The 20,187-nt window shown below is 35.4% G+C and overlaps 3 protein-coding genes across 3 annotated transcripts; 2 read left to right on the forward strand and 1 right to left on the reverse strand.

Moving 5' to 3' along the window:
• Positions 1 to 1,117: 1,117 nt before the first annotated feature.
• On the forward strand, positions 1,118 to 2,722 carry LOC124924612 (leucine-rich repeat extensin-like protein 4). The gene has a single exon (XM_047464625.1). It carries the CDS (start codon positions 1,118 to 1,120, stop codon positions 2,720 to 2,722), a length of 1,605 nt encoding a protein of 534 aa, XP_047320581.1.
• A 944-nt stretch (positions 2,723 to 3,666) lies between these two features.
• On the reverse strand, positions 3,667 to 6,993 carry LOC124925747 (psbP domain-containing protein 5, chloroplastic). The gene is made up of 11 exons (XM_047465827.1): positions 6,809 to 6,993; positions 6,552 to 6,724; positions 6,000 to 6,111; positions 5,173 to 5,222; positions 5,018 to 5,085; positions 4,838 to 4,936; positions 4,629 to 4,688; positions 4,484 to 4,543; positions 4,354 to 4,408; positions 4,145 to 4,194; positions 3,667 to 4,008 (listed from the first exon to the last, which is right to left on the reverse strand). Exons 1-11 carry the CDS (start codon positions 6,967 to 6,969, stop codon positions 3,910 to 3,912), a joined length of 987 nt encoding a protein of 328 aa, XP_047321783.1. The 5' UTR covers positions 6,970 to 6,993; the 3' UTR covers positions 3,667 to 3,909.
• Positions 6,994 to 11,520: 4,527 nt separating this feature from the next.
• On the forward strand, positions 11,521 to 19,845 carry LOC124928086 (probable ADP,ATP carrier protein At5g56450). The gene is made up of 2 exons (XM_047468618.1): positions 11,521 to 12,234; positions 18,971 to 19,845. The coding sequence occupies exons 1-2, from the start codon at positions 11,875 to 11,877 to the stop codon at positions 19,604 to 19,606; spliced, it is 996 nt and encodes a 331-aa protein (XP_047324574.1). The 5' UTR covers positions 11,521 to 11,874; the 3' UTR covers positions 19,607 to 19,845.
• The last annotated feature ends 342 nt before the right edge of the window (positions 19,846 to 20,187 follow it).

Genomic DNA, 20,187 nt, shown 5'->3' on the forward strand with positions numbered 1-20,187 from the left:
ATTCTTGAAGTCAAAATTTTTTTAAAGACGTCAATTATTTTATTTTATCTATTTCTTTTCGAAAAAAATATCGGGCATGGACTTTTAAACATGTACAGAGACAGTAAAAATTGACGATGAAAGTAAGCACTCGAAGAATTTTAACTCTTCAGCACACAAATAAAGGTGTAAAAGATTTCCGAAAAGTCCTAATTTGGGCAAAGTCTAACGCCAAGACCTTCCAAAATTATTGGATTCATTGATCAGCCAAGACAATTGTTGTTGAAGATATCTATTTTATCTTTGATAGACAAGTCCATTTTAAAACATTACCCTTCTTATCCCTACACTACTTAGAAAAATCATTTGTATATATTTCCTTACTTAATTTTAAATTTACCCACAGTTTTAAATATTAAAAAAAACAACTTTCAAACAAAAAGAATCACTTCACATGTTGATACTACCATCATAAGTGTAAACCAAACAAAACTAACCAAAAATTGGGTCACACCTTTTAAATCTAACATTTAAAACAAATCACCTAATTTAATATAAAATTATGCATACTAAGGAGTAACTAGGAATTAATCTATTAATTGTTAAGAATCAATTCGATAACTAATAAATTAAATATCACGGAATTAATTTTTATTTATAAAATATTGAGTTATAAACATGGCAAAGACTATGGACTCAAGATTGTTGGACAGTGCTAATATTTTTTTTTATAGAGATTATAACAATAAATTATAATATTATAACATAATAAATATTATAATTAATTAATTAATTTAAATAAAATAAATCATTTCTTATATTATTAAAAAATAACTAAAAAAACCTAGATATATTGATTGTAAAGCTCAAAAAATATGATAATTCATTTTAAATTAAGTGGAATACATGAGTTCATTGTCCAAGTTTAATGGAATAGATGAGATTGATTAACAAATAATAATAATAATAATAATAATAATAATAAAGAGCTGATCACAAGGAATTTCCCTCCTCAAGAGCCAAGAATACCGCACTACCCCAATAGATTTGCACAACTATTTTGAACTCCTCCTTTCTCTTCTCTTTGTTTCTTCTTCCAATACCATTTCATGCTGAATTCTCCAACCTAATCAAAGAGATGAAATCTAGAAATCATCATCTTGATTTCCTTCCAAAATTCAACATCTCCTTACCATGCATTTTTATCATCATCATCAATGTCTTCATCATTCAAATAACAACCATAGCTTCCAATCCTGACTCCTTCCAATCAGATCAATTACCTGAAGTCAAATATGTCCACCACCGGCAACTATTTTCCTCATTCCCCGCCCCCGCCGATGCAAGTTTCAACAGCCTCATTATCGACCCATCTTTCCATTTCGAAAGTCCAAAGCTTAAAAATGCTTACATCGCACTACAGGCTTGGAAACGGGCCATTATCTCCGACCCAAAAAAAGTTACTCACAATTGGGTCGGACCCGATGTATGCAACTACACTGGCGTGTTTTGTGCCCCATCCCCGGACTGTTTCTCCCAACAAACTGTAGCCGGAATAGATGTTAATCATTACAACCTCGCCGGCCATCTCCCAGATGAACTTGGCTTACTATTTGACTTGGCTCTGTTCCACGTTAACTCGAACCGGTTCTGCGGCGTGGTACCTCGGACTTTCACAAACCTCGAACTATTATACGAGTTAGATCTAAGCAACAATCGATTCTCCGGCGAGTTCCCTTGTCATATATTGAAACTTCCGGGGCTTAATTATTTAGACATTCGATTCAACGAGTTCGAAGGTAAACTTCCGAAAGAACTCTTTGAGAAGGATAATCTAGATGCTATATTTGTAAACGACAATAAATTCGCGTCGAGACTGCCTGACAACATAGGAAATTCGCGTGTTTCGGTGATGGTTCTGGCGAACAATGAATTTAGCGGGTGTGTGCCGGTGGGTATGGGGAAGATGTCGGAAACGTTGAACGAGATAATCTTGTCGAACAACAGTTTCCGGTCGTGCTTGCCGGATGATATCGGGAAGTTAAAGAATGTTACTGTGTTCGACGTGAGTGGGAATGAAATTATGGGCACATTACCGGAGAATATGAAAGGAATGACGAGTATTGAGAAGCTGAATGTGGGTCGTAACTTTCTTTCTGGCAATGTCACTGAGACACTGTGCTCGCTTCCTCGTTTAGAAAAATTTATATACGAATATAATTACTTCACTGGAGAGTCCCCTGTTTGTTTGGAACTTGCCGGTTTTGCCGACCGAAAAAACTGTCTACGTGAGAGGCCGGATCAGAAGTCCACGATACTATGTAAGGGCTTCTTATCTCGTCCGGTAAATTGCACTGCTTTCCAATGTATTTCTTCTCCTCCTCTGCCTCCTCCTCCTCCTCCGCCTTTACCGCCATGCCAGAAGACAAAACCTTCTACTCCGCCGCCACCGCCACCACCGCCACCGCCACAGTCTTCTCCACCACCGCCGCCACCGCCGCCGCCAAGGCCTTCATTACCACCACCACCACCATCTCCACAGAGCCCTTCATCCCCACCTCCACCGCCTCCATTACCATGCAAGCAATTACCATCACCGCCGCCACCACAAGCATTGCCTGGTTTCCCTCCGCCGCCGCCTATTGAATCACCTTGTCCGTGCTCCCCTGCATCAAACACATCGGAAACGAAGGATAACCGAATTACCCATATTGATGCATCTTTCCCACCACCACCTTTCTAAATAATAGACTGTTTTTTTTTATTGTTGTTAGAGACCTCTTACTTTAGAAATTATTTTCCATCTTAATTAGGATGAAGCTTGTAGGTAGGTTTCACTACCCTTGGAGGCCTTTAATGTTCGAGAAGTGTGATTTTTTTAGCCTATGATGCTAACCAAACTTTAATTTGCAGTTTGTAATATTTAATTATATAATTTCAAAAATGAGAAATGACATTTTTTTTCTTCCAAAACCTATAATGCATGAGAAACAAATTTAAGAATTTCTACTTAAATTTTAACTTATTGACAGCATTTGTTCTCTTTTATTGATAAAAAGGTTAGTCCTTTTCTCAACAAAAATGATATCAACTAATTCTTGAATTGTTCCACTGACATTCTCAATGGTATCTCTCAATGATAGTCATAATCTTGCCATCTAAATGAATGAAAGAGCAAAGTGTAACTGATCTGAACCGGATCAGAACTCTCCCCCAAAAACCGGTTAACTACTCAATTCTTCTATCGGTAACTAGAACCGATCATTTTGACCTAAAATAATCCGGAACTGAAATGCAAAATAAATACCCGAACAGATTCCTTTGGGTACCCAAACCGTCGGCCCCTACTGCCATGCCTACCTATGTTCAATTCCAAACAAGGTATGACAGTTGAAGAAAGTTTATTTGAACTTGTGTTCAATCATTTCTTCATGAATTAAATATTGAAGAAATAACATTTTTTTATATAGTACTAGACTACTAGTGGTGAGTTATGATATAACCATATGAAAAAAATATTAGATCATGATTACAACATAATTTAGATCATATAATACTTACAAAATAACAATATATAATCTAATTCATAATGTAATCTATAGATAATTTAAATCATAATTCATAAAACAATCTTATACTAAACAAGAAAAAAAATAATTCTGACCATTTTTCTAACACTTTACTACATATGTTAGTTAAAATATTGTATTCAACATTAAACTATATAGGTTCAGTCATTTTAAATTGACATAGTTTCAAAGAATTATCAGACAGAAGAAAGAAATGGACTGATACTGAAATTACATTTTGGAACTTACAGGGATGAGTTCTCTAATCCACCACACCATCTCTATCTCTCCCTCTTTTTCTCTCACACACATACATACAACATGTTATACAATAATGTAAATAAGAATATGACATCCTTTGTCACCAAAATCTCCATGGATCCTTGAATGGAGGTACATAGTTTTCCGTAGGAGGAAGAAGACGAAAAGAAGCTGCAGTTGTTTCAAGTAGAGGTCCCATCTGTGTACAACTCAAAAGGATGTCCATTTAGTCCAATACCAAAGACTTTATGAGATGTTTATTAGGGAGGACCACAGAGAACACAATTGTCACAGTAAACCAAAATTTAAGTTTTATAGAAGGAAAAGGAACTTACAACATCCCACTGCTTGCTAAGAGTCGAAGCATTCAAAGTGTACAAGTAACCTGCATTTCGCAGATTATGTTATTCTTCTAGACTTATCATTTCCACAAGTTGCAGTTTAATCTCCAATGTATCCAATGTGCTGATTTACTAGACTGTTTCGGTTATTTTATACATGTTTAAAGTTGTATTTTCAAATAAGGAACAGAATAGGGCTTTACCATCCCGTTCGGCTGTTGATGACATGTAGTGCCGGTATAGATTAGATTCTTGAGCCTGTTTCCACCCAACGATTATTTAATAATGATAGTTATTTTTTCTTCTAAACTAAAAGTAAGCTAGAAGACTAACGTTTTTTGCAGGAGACTTGCGAACAAGGTAATCATAATACCAATATGGCTCACCATCAACCTGATAAGTACCAGTAAATGTGCATATATAATGGTAGAATAATATTTACAGGGGAAGTATAGAAATATTATGTACACAAACTCACGTCGGAGGAATAAGCATTGAGCAAAGAACTTTCTGCCAATCGCTGAGCTGAGGTGACACGCTGGGGGAGAAAATCGATCATCATAGATTTGAATATTCATTTTCATCCTTAACCCCAGTTGAAAAATAATAATAACGATGTTTCATATGCCTTTCCAAGCATATAAAATATGTTGTTAACAATGAAGGAGCTCTTTTAGAGGAAATTACCAAAGCAGACTTGTCAGATAAAACAGAATCAGCAACATCTTTTGCATTCCATGAAATCTTGTCCTTCGTTTTCAAGAAATTAGCATTTGGGGGACCTATCTGAATCAATAAGATACATCATAAACCTTGGAAGATTAATCATAAGGTGATTTTATTACAGCATGACACTAGTGATGTTACCGTAATAGAGATAATCAAATTGTGAATAATATCAACACGCTCTGACACAATTCGCAGGCGAGCATCAGCTGTACCCATTTAATCATAAGTCCCTGCCTCTCACACACAAGAAAAGACGCATATCGTGTACAAGAGAAAAGACACAACAAACTCACGAGACAAAGGCGCAGCTGATGAGTAACGCTCTGGCTTCCTAGACTCTACCCTGCAAAGACGTTATAGAGTTGGATACAGAAAATGAAACAAGGAATAAAATTAGCCACATGGTTAGATGCAAGTGTACCCTTTGAATTTTGATGACCACTAGAAATAAAAATTTTCTTTATTTGCACAATAACACATAGCTTTTATAACCTATTATGGCATTTCCTCCCTTGTATACAAGTGGAAAAGACTGGAAATACTATTTAAATCTTTGTCTAGATTTTTTGGTATCTTGATCCAGGTACAAATAAAGAAACAAAAATAACTGAATATATCTCATTAAGTTTAGTTTCCAAACATTTATGTAACTGGATCCAAAAATAAAAAAATAAGTGTTCCAAATGGGGTCTATACATCTTGGTGGGGGGATTTGTTACCACTTCTCATAAATTTCCTCGCGCCTTACTTGTCTGTGTGTATGCATGCAGGTGTGTGTGTGCGACAAGTGTTTGTGTAAGTATGTTAGTTGAGATGCATTGAACATGATGAAAATAAAGACCAACTTAGTTCCTTACACCCATAAGAGTTTTCATTCTTTAATGCATGTTACAAGCTGAAGTCACAATTAGCATGTTACAAGCTGTATCAAATATTTTTGTGCCAATATTTATGATATATGAGAATGAGTACATAAATAATAAAGTAGATCAATTTGGGAATCTCCATACAAAAAAACTATCTATTTGAAGTGCATAACCACTCTAAAGTCTGGTGGAAATTTCACAAGGAAAACACACAAAAATAAAATTAAAAATATTGTTTATTTCAATAACCATACCATTTCAAGACAATCTTGTTCATTGGTGATGTTGTAGGGTACAAGTAAGAATATGAATTAACTTCATCAGTAAATGAATCCATTTTTGCATCCTCAGAAACACTACTCAATCCTGCAAAATATATATAAGAACAAAGAGAAATGTTTAACATCTTGAAGGAATAAAGAACTAGAGACCCGTACATGAACTACCACAGTAAACAAGAATGTCATCATGAACTATCCTAGTGATTTTTCTATACTTTTATTTTTGGCTTATAACCAACACATTTGAATTTACTAATTCAATCACTTAGCTCTACCACTATCACCGTCCTTCCATATACTAACATCTTGTTACTTTTCCCCCACTTTTATTAAAGGGTAAGGCCTGCATTAACTGGTTTGTGGTTTAATCAAATTAGTAATGAAACTGAGATTAGCTAATTCAGGCACTAAAAGATAAATATTCACCTTTTCTATCATAGTTATCCAATTCGTTAAGGAGATGACGAGCAAAAGGAACTTAATGCTAAAAACATAGATGTATCATTTATAGAGAGATAGAGAGACCTGAAGGAGTTGGTAAGGCAAAAGGAAAGGAAGAAGAAATGCCAAAAAGCACCAAATGTCTTCTGAAGACCTTGGAATGGGAACTGAAATCAGGGTAAGCGTGACAACACGGTTTGAACTTCTCGCGCAGTCTAAACTTCATTTTCCGAGTCGAGCAAATTCCGACAATATTCCTGATGTTCAAAGATTGTAATCATATCAGCGGTCTTAAGAAAAAGTAGGGAATACTCGAACAAAGGAAAGCGTAGAGAGGATACCTGGGAGAAGAAAGGGAAGGATGTTGAAGGAGGAGAGGAGAAGCGACTAAAGAGAATGAATGAGGCGGAGAGACCAGAACCGCGGCCATGAATCTTACCTGTGTTTTCTCTAATCTTTTCACCCCTATCTCATCAGAGCTTAGAGAACAGACCAAGCTCATCCACCTTTCATCTACTTTGTTTGGAAAAAGGGATAAAAACTAAATAGCCTCTCAAATTGTAACGTGAGGTTCAAATAGTCGCGCAGAATTTTAGTATTAGTTGCATCAACTTTTTAATGTGGATTATAATGAATAAATCTAAATATTTATGGACAAGTGTAGGCGAGTTAATTTTTTTTTTTAATTCAAGCATTTTTTTGGTTTTGGTTTCGGTTTTTAGTTGTCTTCGTTCAATCAAAATTTCAAATAGCTATAACATTTTACTTAGATCACCATTGAGGTTGAGTCATGATACATTGGAAAGGTGATCTTGTTAAATACAACATTTGTGCTGGAAAAAATGTTCAAGATTGACTGCAAATCCATGCAAATTCTTGATGGAACATCGGTGGTCTCGAAATGAACAGCTCGACTTACGGGCGACCTAACGTGAGTTGTAGGTCGAACCTTGAGTGCTGCTTAGTATCAAAAGAAAGCTAGCTCAATGTCATTTCTAACGGTATCTCATTTGCTCCAAATGGTCGAGCCAATCAAAAGATATGAATTTTCAAAGTCACACCATGCTCTATTTCTCTCTAGGACTGAAAGAACTTGCATCGGGTTGTCGATCTGAATTGACCAAATTAGTCGTCGAATAGAGTTACGGGATGGGTTTCATTCGAGCAGGCTGCGTCTTATCTTTCCAACCGTAGGTCACAATCTAAATTCGAAGCAACATAGCTTCAGTTATGAATTATACACTACAGGCATGTCCAATTTGATCATGTCTTGGTCGCATTGTCTTGTACCGCCGATTCTATGGGGTTAAGAACTCAATTTTGGATACAAACAAATCTTGTAGAGAACTCTTCAACCTTTCCATTTCATCTAAGATCAGTTAATTTCGTTAAGTATAACGATCTGAGTGAATTTTCCAAGTTGATGATTCGTTCAAGACTTCTTTAGCAAACTCATAGCACCAAACACGCATATTTGGGCATTTTTCAAATAATCTGCATCTGGCGTCAACATGACGTCAGCTTCCACATTTTCTTGAATTTCCTTAGAGGCGCAGTCTGACCTGTTGACTTCCGTTGACTCATCATTGACTCATCTAATTCTACTCGGTTTTTGACTTTTTTTTGCCCTTTTTAAGGTCTTCTGCACAAAATTGCGAACAATAATATTATACTTAAAATTTATAATTTTTCAAACCGGTTAATTTAAACCAATTAGGTATCCTGAATTTCGACTATTTTTTTTATGAAAATGACATTTTGACACACAAAAAGGCCCCGAACTAGTTGTTTGATACATTTTGTCCAACATCAATATTATACTCAAAGTTCATGATTTTTTAAATCGGTCATTCTGAACGTATAAAGACATCTGAAGCTCGAGTATTTTTGGAAATTGACATTTGAACCGCTACTCGAGGGTCGTTCTAAGCCAATTCTGAAAAGTACTTTTGATTTTTGCTCCCCTAGTCCAATAATCTAGTATGATCATCATACTGAACCAGACAGATTTATTTTAATTTTGGGGTATAAAAATTGAGTGTCTACTGAATACTCCACTTGGACAGAATTTGGAGAAAATAACTTCTCTCTTTGCAAAACGTATGTCCAAGCTTGATCAAATAAGCACTAATTTTGTAACCCTAAAATGTAAAATATTAAAGAATATTTTTCTCTTCGGTAAAATATTAAAGAAAAGACAACCTAGATCATGCATCTTTTGCTCTACTTTACCTTTTGTAGCAACACGAGTTCGAGGAATCGAATGCGTGGCAATAGAAACATACCTACAAAATACCTATATAAGATAACAACATAAGCAAACATAGCATACTACACATCTAGAGCACAGGTTCAGAATTCGTTGCATTCTAACTCCATGCAAGATCGTAATTGTCTTACTTGAAACTATGTGTCCATATATAGAGACTCCATATACATTCGTGAGACGATTTATCTAAGTAGTTCTATCTGACGAACGAATTCGAAGAGATACCTTTCGAATAGTATAACCTACATAAAACAATTAATAAAAAACCAACAACAATGAGTTGTGGTGTATCTTGTGTTTAATCAATTACCTGATCACGGTGAACAAAGAATTACATCGATGACAAAAGAGGAAATCGGGTCGTGCTGACTAGGATTCACACTAGGGATGAGAGTTTGGATTTTTGGTTACAAAGGTTTCGATTATTCCGTAACAATGAAAGCCTGTCAAAAATCACACATTACAACTTACCATTGAAGATATCAATTTCTCACGTTCCAAAAGAACCAAAGCACCATAGGCATAGAGTTTTTCATCGAATCGATGATGAAAAACTGCCAGGAAAATTGAGTTCTTATATCGTAGGATAATGATGAATAAAGATGAGAAAAAAGATGAAGGAGATGATGAATGAAGATGAGGAGAAGGAGAATGAGGAGAAGGTGATGAGAATGAAGATGAAGTGAAGGAGAATAAGGTGAAGGAGAATGAGGAGAAGGAGAATGAAGGTGAGGAGATGATTGTAGTTTAGTTTTCATGTTTGTATACATTATTTTATAAGGTTTAGATCAATTGAATGTGATTCTTCATCGGTTATGTAAGGTTTGCTTCGATGATTATTTCTTTGTTCTTACAATAGATTCATTTATAGTTTAGTTTCGATGTTTGAATACATTATTAGGTTAGTGTTTATCTAGTTTGCTTTCATTGTTGGCTTAAGTGATGTTCGAGATGGATACTGAAATCTTGTGATTGAATGTTATTACCTTACCTTTGATGATTGTTTCTTTGTACTTACAACAAATTAAACATGTTTGTATACATTATTAGTTCAGTTTAACTAATTTACTTTCATTGTTGGTTTAAATGATGTTTGAGATGGATATTTATCTTTAGATTCAACGTGATTCTTCATTTGTTACATAAGGTTGGCTTCGATGACTGTTTCTTTGTTCTTACAACATATTCAATTATAGTTTAGTTTCCATGTTTGTATATATTATTACGTCAATCTTTATCAAGTTTGCTTTCATCGTTGGTTTAAGTGATGTTCGAGCTGGTTACTGAAATCTTTTAATTGAATGTGATTCTTCATCAGTTATGGTTGGCTCTTCGATGATTGTTTATCTGTTCATACAATAGATTCAATTATAGTTTAATTTTGATGTTTGTATACATTATTAGGTCAATGTTTAACTAGTTGGCTTTCATTGTTGGTTTAAGTGAAGTTGGAGATGGATACTGAAATCTTTAGATTGAATGTGATTCTTCTTGATCATAAGTCGTTATAAACCAAATTTCGGTGACGGGCAATAGTTAGGGCATGCATACAAGGAAGATCGGATATTTCAAATACCCTACAAGTGCAGTTCCTGTCTTTCAAATTGACTTTAAAATGGGATTCATTGTCATGCACAGAAAACTCGAATCGGTTGGACACTTCATTCTCCTCACCTTCATCTTCATTCTCTTCACATTCATCTTCATTCTCCTCACCTTCATTCTCTTTTCTAATCATTTTCATTCTCCTTATTTTCATTCATCATCCCTTCATCTTCTCCTTCTCTTCATCTTCATTCTCCTCATTCTCCATTTCCTCATTCTCCTTCACCCTACCTTAATTCTCCTTAACTTCATTCTCCTTCTCCTCATTCTCTTTCTCCTCATTCTCCTTCACCTGATCTTCATTCTCCTCATTCTCCTTCACCTGATCTTCAGTCTCCTCACTTTCATTCTCCTTCTCCTCATTCCTTTCGCGAGATGATTATGTCCTTCGTGAGAAGGGACGACTCATTGCGAGAGGATTAATATGATTCAGTCTCTTCTCGCGAGACGATCGTTCCTGTCTCGTGAAGGGATCGAATCACATGAATCTTTCCTGAAACGGAACCGAATTAGAGTATCATCTGTAAATATCATCATCGAAAAGATGAACAAGCAAGATGAACAAGATGAACAATAAAAACAAACTCTCTACAATAATCTGCAAATATCATCATTGAGAATACAACCTGCATCGACAAGATGAACAATCAAGATGAAAACTAAGATGAACAAGATGAACAATAAGAACAAACTCATCTGCATTATCTGCAAATATCAGCATCGAACATCCAACCTGCATCGACAAGATGAACAACCAAGATGAACAAGATAAACAATAAGAACAAACTCATCTGCATTCATCTACAAATATCATCATCGAGCATCCAACCCGCATCGACAAGATGAACAATAAGAAGAAACTTATCTGCATTCATCTGCAAATATCATCATCGAGCATCCAACCTGCATTGAGAGAGAACGTTCGTTTAGGGTTTGTTCGTCAGTCGCTGATGAGAGCAAAATAACGAAGAGAGAGGAAGGAAAATACCAAAATGAAAAAAATTGAAAATTTATATAAAAAAATAGGTTCCTTCGCGTGACGACACTCCCTTCGAATACCTAAGGGATAATTCCGTTAAAAAAATTTAATGATCACCAAACCAGCACATTTAAGACATTTTTAAGGGTTATTTCGACAAAATTTTCCCGGCCTACAGGCTACCGCTATAGCTGCAAAGAGGATGGATAATTGTTTATTAGAGAAAGGATGAACAGCTTTTATTGTTTTACGGACGGGCGAACTCAAAAGAGTTCGGGCATATGTTCGCACTTCCATTTCAATCGCCAAGCCAAGTAGAGTTTAGAGCGAGACAGATTCATATAATCAACTGATCAAGATTACAGACATTTTTCCCTTCGCCGGAAACCCTATCCCTGAAACTTCAAGATTGCCATGATTCTAATTTTTCAAGTCAATTATTTGATTCTAGATACGTCATACTTATTCACATATACCTATCAATATATACACACGGATCATATACGCTCGTAAACACCGACATAGATTTAGGTTTGGGGATCTAATTTCAGAAAATGGTTGTTGAAAATGGGGGACAAGAGAAGATCCCCCAGTCGGAACTCAATTTGAATGAAAAGGCCATGTTGCTAACTCCCTACGATTGGCTAGCCAACTTTCACAGGGATCTGATTGCTGGGGCAGTGATGGCGGGCATGGTCCACACGGTCGTTGCCCCAATAGAGAGGGCGAAACTTCTTCTTCAGACACAAGAGAGTAACGCCGCCATCATCCGCGCGCCTCACCGCCGCTTCAAGGGAATGGTCGATTGTCTCGTCCGTACCGTCCGAGAGGAAGGCATTCTCTCCCTTTGGAGGGGTAATGGCAGCAGCGTCCTACGCTATTACCCTTCTGTTGCCCTTAATTTCTCCCTCAAGGTACACTATTTTATTTATTTTTCTTTCTTTATCTTCTTCTACTTCTTGTCATTTTCTTTATATATTATTATTGAATGTTTGCTTCTAGAATTAGATTCTTCTTGTTTGCATATATCATTTTGGTTATGTGAGAATATGTGAAGTGAATCAACCTAATATAACACAAGTTATGTATCCAAATACAGAAAAGAACATCAGAATAGAAGAAAATGATTAGAAGGAATAGACAGAGTTTTCATTAACCAAAGCTAACTACTAAATAAAAACCATAGAGTGTCTATATACTACAGCTACAGCCATATAGAGAAGGTAACCTTGCCATGATTTAACAACTGCCTACCAAATAACATACATAAGCCAAAACCCAAAATTATCCCAGTTACCCCTTGATTCATGTCACATGGTGAATATCACATTTCTTTCTCGTTAAAAACCTTGTTGTACGCGAAGAACGAATTCTGTCTGAAGAAACTTAGACACAAATTCCGGAAATTGATAGCAAAAAAAAGACCATTCTTCCCCTAGCATCTTTCATCAAAGTTTGGGCCTACTGCACGAACACTTGCCCACCGGCTTCCCGCGACATTTTGTCATCCTCCTTTGCAAAACCTCCTAGGGACCCAACATTATTGAGCCATCACTTGCCACTGCTGAAAATTTTGTCTGGACTACCATATCATTTCCCACCTTTGGACGTAATAACTACACATGAAACACAGGATGAATCTTACTGTCTCCGCAAGTTCCAAGTTACAAGCCACCTTACCAATTTTTTGAATAACCATAAATGGCCCGTAATATTTGACCGCCAGTTTGACATAATTTCTAGCTGCCACCCTTACCTGATGATAAGGCTGCAACTTTAGGTACACAAAATCTGCCATGCCAAACTCTCTATTAACACAAGAACGATCGACCAACTTTTTCATACGATTTTGAGCCAATCATAAATTGTCTTTCAGTAGTTGAATCATGTGTGTCCTCATAAGCATATAGTCTTCAACGTCACCCACTGATGTTTTAATCATAGAACCCAGGGGTAAAGGGCTTCAAATGGAGTCATTTTGATGGTACGGTGGTAGGAACTGTTCTACTACCATTCTGCCAATGATAATAAACGCTTCCATGCTTTCGGTTTACTGCCAAAGATAATCAACGCTTCCATGCTTTCGGTTTATCCCTACACAGACAACGCAAATAAGACTCAAGACATTGATAATCTATCGGTCTGACCATCCGTCTGTGGGTGGTAAGAGGAACTCATTAAAGCTTGAACATCGACTACCTTTAGCAATTGTTTCCATAAAAGAATAGTGAAAACGACATCTTGATCGGACACAATAGTTTCTGGAATTCCATGTAATTTATAAACCACGTCCATTAACAACATTGCTACTTGATAATCAGAATAAGAATGTGATAGAGCAATAAAGTGACCATATTTCGAAAAATGATCCACAACGATAAAATAGTATTATATCCATCCGACTTAGGTAACCCTTCAATATTCCACGGAGCTTCCGGTATGGGCAAAGGTTGAAGCAATCCGAGCTTGCCCACTTTCTTGACTTTAAATTTCTGGCATACATCACAATTTCGAATCCACTCTTGTACTGCTGCCTTGAATCCCTACCAATGATATATCAACTTAACACATTAGTAAGTACCTTGTATTCCTGAGTGTCCCCCATATTCAAATTATGCATCATTCCGAGGAACCGTGTAAGCCCACAAAAACTCTTCCAATGGATTTATTGACTCCGTGCTCACTAGTGAAATCTTTCCAATCAGGATCATTATGCACAATAGCCAATAATATCTCCATAGCTTCATAATCTATAACTCATATGAACCGATAACTTCCTCTTTCCAAGTCGATTTCATCACACCAACAACACAATATCCTTCTTGACCCATTCTAGACAAGGCATATGCCGCATCATTTGTGCTACCCTTACCGTACTCAATCGTATATTCCGAGTAACTTAATAAGAAATTTTTGTTGTAGTACAGTAGTAATCCGTTGCTCGATAAGGAACTTTAAACTCTGTTGATAAGGAACTTCAAACTCTGTTGCTCATAAGGAACTTCAAACTCTGTTGATAGGTCCTTATGATACATCTTCCAGCCTACTGAACTTTCCATTGATGATTAGGCATGTACTGATATTTATAGTAAAATAATAGTAAATAAAATGTTATAATAAATAATATTAAATGTTGACTCTTCAGATTAGAGTCTTTTTTTTTAAGAGTATTTTGAGAGATGAGTGATTGACCTTGGTACGCGCCATGAGATTGTTACGTAGTAATAAGATAAAATGGTTTGAGTCAAGTCTTTCGGTGATGTTGTTAGCCAGTTGATCATCAATAGATATGTATTTGACGATGACGAGAAATTCAAGACAAACGAGTGATGATGTGAGACAAATTAAGAGCCCATGGGCGACATTAACTTTTCAGTCGGTAAATATTTTCTTAACTTTTACGGTCGGCATCAGATTTTATAAGCGGTATTTATTTTCTCGACTTTTACATTCGGCAATGATTTTCTCGACTTTTACAGTCGGTAATGATTTTTTCGACTTTTACAGCCAATAATGTTTTTCTCGACATTTACAGTCGGCATCGGTCGACTTTTACAGTAGGTAATGTTTTTCTCGACTTTTACAGTAGGTAATGATTTTCTCGACTTTTACGGTCAGTAATGATTTTCTTGACTTCTACAGTCGACATCAACTTTAACCGTCGGCATCAACTTTTACAGTTTGATAATTATTTTTGGCACATGTAGTAAATATGAAATGACGGAAGATGGTTAACTTTCAAAGTTTGATGGTGGTAAAAGTTAAGATAATTGGAATGATAAGATTTCAAAATGAGTGGTAGTAAAAGTGAAAATAATGGGAAAAAACGGTGGAGGAGAGGAAGTATAATGTAGAGAAGATTGATAGAGAGTTTGTGTGATTTTAAAGAGACAAAAAAAGTGTTAAAGAAGTGACGTGACGAGATATATAGAATTGATAGGTAACAATATGTAAACAACACTAACCTTTGTGGTTGAGATATTTGGAAGAAAAATGTTGATGATATATGAGTTTGTAGAAATACATCATCTCAATAAGATAAAGGATTGAAGACATGAGCAAAAAGAATGAGACTCATCTCTCTTAGATGGTGAATTTTGACGACACCAGTTTTTTCATTTGTACGTTGACACGATTCAATATAGAATCCAAAACTCATATATGTTCCTCCTCAATCCGATTGAAAGAGTTTGATAGGATTGTGGGTGTTAATCCTTATGAATGCTATGATACATGTTAAAGTAATGAAATGGAGAATTTAAAGAATATGATAATAAAAGAGATGATCAACTTTAAAGAGTTACATTGATATTAATTGATTATTAGTAACATATACTTACTTATAGTAAAAAAAATAGTAAAAAAAATGTTACAATAAATAACATTAAATATTGAGTCTTCTGTTTACGGGTAGATGAAACCAAGAGTCTCTAAAGAGAAAGTCTCGAGTTTTTTTGATAACTGAGTGATTGGCCTTAATTCTTGATCCTTTAAGATTGAAGATATTATAGTTTTTAAGAGTCATAATTATTTTGTTTACTCTGATAATGTAATGATGATTTTAGAAAGAAAAAAATTAAGTCAGGAATTATGATTAAGGAGATGCAAAATTGTGTATGGATGATTTATAACATAACGGAATGAACAAAACATTGTTGAAGGGCTGTAATTTGAGACGTTTTTAAAAGTTTAGAAAGAAAAACAAATCTAATGCATGCATGTTGAGGAAGAAAAACAAACTTTTGATTGATGTTGAGGTAGCAAAATGAACATATCCTTTTTGTTTTCCTGCAAATGGGGAAATATATTAATTATTAAAAATAGAGTTAAATACAAGCATCTGGCAGATCTGATGTGTAAAGAATTCCATTGAAATTTGTGGAGTGTGCCCAGCTGCACAAATTGTTGGAGAAAATGCCGTGGCATCCCGACTACACAAATTGTGTGCTGGTTCGACAGTGTCTTGGCATGAAGCTCTTATCACTGAATCATCACTCTCATTTGAATATTTTGTATAAGATTTGCTACTATGGTAACTTGATAACATGAGAAAAATATCTTTGGCTCCATAAATGTTTAAGCTTTGGTATTAGTTGTAAGCCGCTTGGGAGGAGGAAGTCCTATCTGAAGTTAGGGTCCTAGCTCAACAAAAAGAAAGTGCACTCGGGAAAGCGCGGATCAAGAGCTTTATTGAAATCCATTTCAGCCTTTTGCTCTTCATATCATTCACTTCATCCACTGGCTATAAACTAACTTCTAACTCTTCTTGTGAAATAAGAAGCTGTGTTTATAAACTGTTAAGGGAACAACCATAATTGCACGAATTCATGTTAGACAACAACTTATTCTGCTAAACAGTTATTTTCAGGAATTATGTAGATCAAATTCATTGGATTATCAAGACCAGCATAAATGAAAGAGAATCTCCACATGACTGCCTTCTGAAAGTGACCATATGGAAACGAAAGATCCCTGTATATTAATAGCCTAGTTTCAGTTTCTTATCTACAAAGACTATCTAATAGTTATAAAGACATAACTAAAATATTGAAATGCATTGGCCCCATTTAGAAACACTTTTTTTTTATATAGATACAAGAACGTTTAAAAACTATAATTTATTTATATTTTTGTTTCCGGATCCAGAGATAAAGAAAAATAAGTGTTTCAGATGCAGCCAGGGAAATGTCAATAATCATGTAGTACCTTGTAATAATACAATAATGAGATCTAGAATTATTAGAAGAAGGTAATGATTACAGACAATAGCTGAGGGGATGAGACCTAGAGAAGGGAGGTGAGACTTAGAGAGAAATGGGAGAGATACAAATACTCTACTAATCCACTCATATCAACTTACTAAATGTAATAGCTAAGCTTATATACTAACTCTTTCATAAATGGCATATCAATTTACTAACTGTAATAGCTATGCTTATATACTAACTCTTTCATAACCATAACTGGCTTTTCCCTCCACTAACAGCTGCATTGCCTTTATTCACTACATGCTAGCCTACCCCTTCTGATGCATCCCTGTTATTACATGTGATATACTTCTATCATAGCAGCGATTACATTAGTATTAGAGATAATCTTGACAATGGGCACAACCTCACAATCTCCTTTCTTTTCTCTTCTATTATGTTTTCTTTCAATTAGTACTACATTTCTCAATTTTGTTTCTATCTTCAGAAATTATATGTTATTTCTCACCATAGCTTGAGCAGGATATGGCCTTCAAACAGAAAAGAACTTTAAAGGTCTCAATGGAGGAGATAAACTAAAATTTTATATGCTAATCAATAAGAATGATCAAATAACGCATAGATTAAATCTTAATATGTCAGTACTAACTCTTGCTCAAATGAAAGGCAACGTGGGTTTATTAAGAAGAGTTGGAGGACCGGCCGAGTAGGAGATACATAGAATCTTTTCATGGTATATATTTCAAATTGAATGGCAATAAAATGAAATGTTGGTTTCCAAATCTATCAACAAACGAAATCATTGTGTCTAAATATGCTTTTGAAAATAAGAAACCTACTTGAGATTGGAAAGGTAAAGAATTGTTGACTTGGGATCCACTCATAAGGATGCAACATGAGAGGCAGTTCGTCTCGTGAAAATTTTGAGCAATGTGAGCCAACGATATGGTACACATAGGGCTAGAATCAAGGGTTAGACAATCCAATGGTGGATATACAACAACAATAGACAATAGATATATTAATGGTTGGAGGTAGTTAGTCGAAAATGTTAAATAAGTCCATTAAGTTAAAAGAGTTACACTTAGTTTTTTACAAAAGATTACTTGTCTCATATGTTTTATATAAAGCCAAGGATCTCTAGTAAATATATCCAGATTTTATGAATGATATTAGCAAAGTTCAAAGGGATCCTATCTCTCATTTCTTTCTCTAAATTCTAAATGTATCAAACACCTAGAATGCTCTTGAAATCGTACACAGTTATACATTACGATTACAAATGCACTTATTTCTGCATTTGCAATGAAACCAATTTACCATGCATGGTCCTAGTGAAATGCGACACCGTTTTTTGGAGATTTTTCATGGAGGAAAAATCCCCACTTGGAAACACTTATTGTTTATTATTTATGAGTTTGAATGTTTTCATGGAAACTAAATTTAGTAATAGAAAAGGTCAGAAGGCTCGTTTAGCTCAGTGGTAGAGCGCAAGTGAAACCAATTTACCATGCATAGTTCAAGTGAAATGCAACATTGTTTTATTGGAGATTTGGTTACTTGTTGGAGGAAACATCCCCACTTAAAAACACTTATTGTTTATTGTTTCTGTATCTGGATATATTTTCCTGAAAACTAAATTTAGTAATAGAAAAATTCAGAAGGCTCGTTTAGCTTAGCGGTACAGCGCAAGGGTTTTTGCCACAAGGTTGTTGGTTTGAGTTTCCATGATCATTTTAAAAAATGAAAAGAAAAAGTAGAGAAAAGATCCGAAATTTATTTACGTTTCTGGAAAAAGATCATGTTTTTCAGATGGGGAATTTGGGTTGTTACTTGTTAATATGCTTTCTTTTGTTTGCACCTATTCATTCATGTAATAACCATATTTTGAGAATCATTTCATTAACGTTTTAAAACCCTTCACCAATTGTTTCTCTCCCAGGATCTTTACCGAAGCATATTGCGCAGTGGCAGCTCTAAACAGAACAGCAGCTTTCTATCTGGGTCAGCCGCTAATTTCATTGCTGGGTCTGCAGCAGGATGTACGACATTGATCATAATCTATCCTCTTGATATCGCCCATACCCGATTAGCTGCTGACCTCGGAAACACTGAAGCACGTCAGTTTAGAGGCATATACCATTTCCTCAGTACAATACACAAGAAAGATGGTATACGGGGCATCTACAGAGGCCTTCCAGCTTCTCTTCAAGGAATGGTGGTTCATCGTGGTCTATACTTTGGTGGGTTTGATACGATTAAAGAGAGGATGTCAGAAGAATCAAAAGAGGAGCTTGGGCTGTGGAAGCGTTGGGTGGCGGCTCAGGTGGTGACTACTTCGGCTGGTTTGATATCATATCCATTGGATACAGTTAGGAGGAGAATGATGATGCAGTCTGGATTGGAACAGCCAATGTATAGAAGTACGTTGGATTGTTGGAAGAAGATATATATGAGGGAGGGAGTCGTCTCTTTTTATCGTGGGACTCTTTCGAATGTGTTTAGGAGTACTGGGGCTGCTGCTATTTTGGTCATGTATGATGAGGTGAGGAAGTTTATGAACTGGGGAAGATTGTAGTGTTATTAGATTTTGATCCATATTGGATCATTTGTCTTTTGTTTTGTTTTGTGGATTTGAACAAATAGTTGATGGATTATGTATAGATAATAGAAGAAGAATGATGTAGATAGTAGTGAAATGTCTTGAACAGTTCAAAAGATTTTTGACAGTATGTGGGATCTCTATCAAATTGATGTTGGAGACGAGACAAGTTCATAAACCACTACTACTATTTTTGAGACTTCTTCTATCTTTTATTTTCCCATCTTATGTAAATATGCTCAAATTACATGTCTTAAGCTCGAATAGTCAAAGCCACGATGTCACTAGTCATGATCGGGATCAAAAGCTTTATTGGATTTGGTAACTCACTTCTCTAAAGTTTGGATTTCTAATATATATAATAATAATGCTTAATAAGAGTACCATGATGTGTATGATGTGTTTTATTGTTGATTTAGATGCCAAGTATGAGCCTTTATTTGAATATGTCAAAATAATTTATAATGTATTTATGACTTTTAATGTAATTTATATTATTCAAAAAATTTTGTGATAATTTTGATTCGGTTGAGATAACTTTTATATTTCCAAACAAA

The sequence above is a fragment of the Impatiens glandulifera genome, chromosome 2 (assembly GCF_907164915.1).
Source record: "Impatiens glandulifera chromosome 2, dImpGla2.1, whole genome shotgun sequence".
Lineage (NCBI taxonomy): Eukaryota > Viridiplantae > Streptophyta > Magnoliopsida > Ericales > Balsaminaceae > Impatiens > Impatiens glandulifera.